At 37.2% G+C, this 6,108-nt stretch overlaps 1 protein-coding gene across 1 annotated transcript; it reads right to left on the bottom strand.

Moving 5' to 3' along the window:
- Positions 1 to 598: 598 nt before the first annotated feature.
- Positions 599 to 1,862, bottom strand: LOC107665592 (interferon alpha-inducible protein 27-like protein 2A). The gene is made up of 4 exons (XM_016456520.1): positions 1,808 to 1,862; positions 1,698 to 1,727; positions 1,363 to 1,524; positions 599 to 1,251 (listed from the first exon to the last, which is right to left on the bottom strand). Exons 1-4 carry the CDS (start codon positions 1,815 to 1,817, stop codon positions 1,154 to 1,156), a joined length of 300 nt encoding a protein of 99 aa, XP_016312006.1. The 5' UTR covers positions 1,818 to 1,862; the 3' UTR covers positions 599 to 1,153.
- Between the last annotated feature and the right edge of the window lie 4,246 nt (positions 1,863 to 6,108).

Raw genomic sequence — 6,108 nt, 5'->3', positions numbered from 1 at the left:
AAACATGTAAAAATGTTTTCTTTGATAAACCGGAATAAAGTACAGATTACCAGTTACATATACTGAACAAACCTAGCTGTAAACATAATTTCCTTAATCACTTCGTCTCAATTCTCAATTTTTAACAATTCTCAAGTTTAACAATTTGTTTTGAATTTGAGATTTGACATTCTTATTAATTTAAGTAAACTGCATGTGTTTTGGCACATGTAAGTACAAATTTCTACTATTTGCGTTACATTTACATTACCTCTAAATGTTTACCGCTAAACATTTCGTCATCATGTGAACCATTACATGCAAAATCATCCATTCAGTTGTCAAAATCTGTCAGTAATGTTAATAAAGCCATGCTTATATAAAAATTTGCATATTCTATTGCAGACTTGAAAACACACTATTTTTGTTAATAACTAAATATGAGTCAGAAATTAGGTTAAAAAATATTGAAAGGTTAGAGCCCCATTTAACATGACTTATTGATTTGTAATTGTGAAGTTACATAGAAGAACCCTGTAATTTAGTGAGACAGATATACAGATAGACAAAGCTTTAATTTAAAACAAAAGACAAAATACATCTATACAAATTATTTCAGTTGTTTATTAGGTTTACCAAACAAGGTCTCTACATACATATTGTAACTGCAGGTCCATATAAATAGATTTGCAAACACACACAAGGTGCTTGCAAAAGCCTTTGAAACCTTTGGAAAGCCATACCCTATAGGAAATACGTGGTGGAGAACCTCTCTTATAGCTTATATAAGTTTGCTGACCACATGAAAAATAGTGCCTATGGTTCCAGAATGTTCCTCTTGTGCGGAAATCGGAAAAACCCTTTTCATTATTCAGCAAAACTCCCCTAATGACAGTTAGAGTAACTCGATGTAACAGTGAATTACACAAAATCGGTTTATGATAGCTAAAGAAATGACAGAGAGAGCTAATATGTTTTTTCTTCTTCTTGTTTTGCCAGTGCTATAAACAGCACCCTTAACGCAGGCGTATATGAAAAGATGATCTCATACACACCTAAACCTAGAGCTACTGACATTCTAAGTGATGTTGATCACTGAGACAGACAACGAGATAATGAACATATATAGAGATAGATATATAGCACTAGTTACTGATACAATAAATTGAACCAGTTACAAAGTCCAGTTCCTAGCCATACTGGCAACGGCACCCACCACGGCTCCCACAGTCCCCACGATGGCTTGACCTGCCAAAGGGATTCCAGCAGCACCTGATGACATAAATTCAGTTGTTAGCTGAAGGGTTTGTGTATTTGCCCTTGTGCATAAATAACTGTTGTTAAACTATTTAAAGTTTTTTTTTTCCCTGATATGTGACTCACCAGCGCCTTGAAGAGTTGCAACCACGGATCCAGCTGCGATCCCTCCTCCGTTAGCGACAGCAGCAGCTGACATCAAAGAGGAGGCAATAGAACTTGCAGCAATTCCAGCTGAGGTGAAACCTGCCGCTGTTAGAACAGCAGGAGCTGCAGCAACTGTTATGACTATTGGTGCAATCACAGTATAAGCAGGTTAGTTCAGGTGGAAAAACTGGAGCACATTACTGTATACAGACCACTGAAATATGCAACTAAAACATTTATATATATATTCTTGATTTGGACTAAATAAAGTAGGATTGAAAATACAATAAAAATGTAGGCTATTTAATTTTTACCTGCTCCTACACCAGCTCCAATAAGCGTAACTAGGGGAAAGAAAAAACAAGTAAACAATTGTTGAGAAACAAACATTTAAAATTCTATAGTTCTATTAGAATATACTTACATGGATCCATCTTAAGTCGACTTTACTAAAGCAAGCAAACTCAGGATGCTCTTGCTTTGCACTGATGCTCTTGCATGTGAGAGCTTGCCTTAATAACTTAGTGGGCGGCTACTTTTTGAGAAAGGAAACCGAAACACATCTGAAAACAATACACTTCCTCTATATTTTATTACCTTCGAGTAAGCTCAACTCAGCAAAAGCACTGGAGCCTTCCAAGATAGTGTACTAAGGCTCAACAGAAGACTCTATAAAGGCAAAAATCTTTGACACCTTGCCCACGCTTTCACCTGTTGCATGCATTAGTCTCCTTCTGCAAATTCTCACGAACTAAAACATGGTACAGTGCTTTTACACTGCTTCCCAGACCAACCAAGTATGTTACAGGCAATTTTTGCTTTTCCAGATATACACTCCCTGATAGCACACATACATAGAGACGTCTATTAGATGTGCGTGTTTACATCTGGAAAAGACGTATTTTTAGAGAGTTCTGCAATATGTCTCTAGGGCATTTTTAAATAGACTATTAGAAAATGTCTTTAAGATGTTTATGATTTATAATGCATGTAAAATTGACTTTTCAAAGACGTTTATCAAATGTTTGTACACAGATGCTTTCCAGATGATTTAGAAGACATCGAGATGTGCATGCTATCTGGGCTAAAGCATTGTTACTCCCCACATAGCCATTTTTCTCTGGCCCAGCTCCGGCCCACATACCGCAATAAATTACGGTCCTAGTGTGGACCAGGTCTGGATTCCAGACAAGGAACGGTTGTATGTATTAGTTGTGTAATTTTAGGTACTAAGTTTACCTGAAAGCAGTGAAAACAGCAGAGAGACGGACTCTCGCTACTTGTCAACTGAGTGAGTTGACGCCCCGTTTCCATGGTAACTCCTTACGCTCCAGTTTAAATGCGATTTGAATGCTCAACACGCGCGCCCATTAAAACACATCAAAGTTACGAATTTACATAAAAGTCCAATAAAATGTCCTGAAACTTCATCATGTATTGTTTAAGTGGATAGTAGGCCTACAACAAACTGTAAATTGAATGAGAACATGAAAGCAGTGAATAATGCCAAACTTATTTGAAGTCAGTTTATATATATATAACAACAGGATATTCTATAATATAAGATATAATATCATATATCATATAATATCATATGAGACATGAATATAATTTCACATATATGTAAACAATTAAACACATGCATTTTAAAAATATATTTTAAAAATATATTTCAATATATTTAACAGTATTTCACATATATGTGAATATATAACTTTTTTTGTATGGGAAAACATTGGGATTTGACTCAAAAATATTTGAAATGGATTTTAAATGTGGGTCAAGATCGGCCATACTTATGTGGCCCACATATCTATATTTGACATCTGGGCCAAATACTACATTTGACATCTGGCCCATGTCTTGTGTGCCGTCTTAAACCCGGTACCATCTCTGCCAAACCCGCGCCATGTTTGGCCCACATGCTGTATGCCAGTGCCGGATGAATGTCAGCTGTGCCAGATGCATGCCAAATCTGGGCCAAATTTGTTTGCTGACTGGAACCATTACACCAACGGGGACTTTAATGACATTGCACATTTAATGACATTTAATGGCATAGCCCAACTCTTCAAAAAAAGCTGAATACCAATATCCCTCCCTCACCGATCTTTAAAGTTGGCACAATGCAGTCAGGCAGGTTACATTCTCCTGGTATCTGCCAAACCCTCAGCTGGAACTCTTCAGATATGAATCCGAGCGCTGGCTCTAAGCATCATGTGCTTCAGTGCCTCAGCTCTCGGTAACCTACTCTGTGACTTTACGTGGTCTTCCACTTCATCACTGAGTTGCTGCTGTTCCTAAAGGCTTCTACTTTCCATTAATACCAATTACAGCTGACTGTGGAATGTTTAGCAGGGATGAAATTTCACAAACTGACTTACTGCAAAGGTGGCATCTGATCACAGTACCACATTTAAATTCACTGAGCTCTTCAGAATAAATTTTTTTTTTTCAATAAATGTTTGTAAATGCTGACTACATGGCAGGTGCTTGATGTTATACACCTGTGACAATAGAATCACCAATAATTAGTTGTGTCCCAACACTTTTGTTCAATAAGTTTCTTTCAGGCTATCTGGTTGTCATCCAAAACCAGTCTGTCAGCATTCTGACAGTTACATTAATCCAAAATGATTTTTATGATGCATTCAAGGTAGGCCTACTTGATGTTAAGCAAACAAAGAATGACCTTGGTAGGTAGGTACCAAAGGTACTGTAAGAACGTCATTGTGAGAGAAAGACTGTGTACTCAAGATGTTGAATTACTGTCTGTATCGTTACGCCTTTCATACCTGCCATGTGAGTTTCCTTAAATATTCGTTACTGTCGTCTATATTCATCCGAGGGCAAACAGTGCTAAAGCTTCAGAAATTATACTACAAGTAACCATTTAATTTCTCCCGATGCACCAATGTTAATTATGGGTGATTTTAACCATTGTTTGCTGAATAAGACCTTGAAAGACTTTTACCAATATGTCACATGTCCAACCAGACATGACAGGACTCTAGATTTATGTTATGGTTCTATAAAGGATGCATATAACTATAATTGTATTATGTCCCATTACAACTTGTCCCATTATATCGTACAGCCATAAGGAGGGGGAACATTTTAATCAGACAGTCTAAGAACTGGACTGAAGATTCCATCTCGACCCTACAAGGGTGTTATGAATGCACTGATTGGGAAATGTTTAAAGAGTCATATGCTGACATAGATGAACTTACTGATGTTGTTAGCTGCTATGTGTCCTATTGTGTTGATAACATTATTCCTGAAAGGTCTGTAAAGGTGTACCCAAATAACAAACCATGGATAACTAAATCACTCAAGGTGCTGCTTAAAGAAAGACAGCATGCATTTCAGAAAGGAAATCTGTTGAATCGGTTAAAAAAGGAAGTGAAATTGGAGATAAATAAGGCAAAGCTGCATTATAAAGACAAAATAGAACGGGAGTTAAGAAATAGTAATTTGGGCTCAGTCTGGGATGGCATGAAAACCATAGTTGGGACAAAACCTAAAAGAGATTATAATATAGTATTGGAAGGGTATAGAGATGATTTTGAGCTTGCACACGCATTCAATTAATTTTTTGCAAGGTTTGATACTCATGATTTTGAGAATATTCTTTGTGAGCAGAAAAATAATTTAATTGGTAATAGACCTATCCCGTTTGAAGAACAGGATGTTATTAACATGTTTAAACATTCAAAAGCTGCAAAGCTTGGGCCCTGATAATATTGAATGTCGGCTGCTTATCTCCTGTGCAGAGCAATTGGGAACTATTTATTATTAAATTTTTCAACTGTCCCTTACTCAACAGAAGGTGCCGAGATCATGGAAATCCTCTAGTCATCCCAGTGGCTAAAAATAATCATCCAGTAGAACTAAATGATTTTAGGCCAGTTGCACTGACCTCTTTAATAATGAAGAGTTTTGAGAGATTGTTGAAAAAAGAGCTCCTTAGAATGGAAGAAGATTCACTCGATCCTCTTTGGTTTACTTATAGGGCCAGGCGTGGGGTGTTTTTCAACCAAGGGTCCGTGGACCCCTAGTGGTCCTTGGCGTAAGGCCAGGGGGTCCGTATAAAGTATGAATTTTTGTATACATTTTGTATAATTTGACATGACATGTTCCCATGAAAGAAAAATCCAATATAGCTGATGATAGGGTCAACTAACTTGAATTATACTTGACTGCATTTGGTCCTCACAAAGACACAAATGACACATAGATGAGTCAATTTTGTTCTGGGGGTCCTTGAGGATGGTTCTGAATTGGACTGGGGTCCGGTACGCCAAAAGGTTGAGATTCAGGTAGAGGATGCTACGGCCACCTTGTTGAATTTGGTACTTAAGCATTTAGAGGGAACTAAGACTCATGCTAGAATTGTATTCGTTGATTTCTCATCTGCTTTTAATACGATTCAACCTCACATTTTAGTAGAGAAATTAACTTTTGAGCTTTGGTTTTGATTTTTGTATCATTGGTTGGATCCTTGACTTCCTTTTTTTTTTTTTGCCTGAGGTACTGTCTTCATCCACAGGGTCCCCTCAGGGATGTGTGCTTTCTCCACTCCTGTATATTTGATATACTGACGATCGCAGGAGTAGGCATGAGAATAGATTTATTGTAAAATATGCAGATGATTGAGCTATTGTCAGCCTCTTCCATGCTGATGAAAATGACCATGGCCTCATGGTAGATGATTTTGTTCAG

Source organism: Sinocyclocheilus anshuiensis, unplaced genomic scaffold (assembly GCF_001515605.1).
Source record: "Sinocyclocheilus anshuiensis isolate Anshui unplaced genomic scaffold, SAMN03320099.WGS_v1.1 scaffold407, whole genome shotgun sequence".
NCBI lineage: Eukaryota > Metazoa > Chordata > Actinopteri > Cypriniformes > Cyprinidae > Sinocyclocheilus > Sinocyclocheilus anshuiensis.
This window is presented reverse-complemented; position numbering and strand designations above follow the sequence as displayed.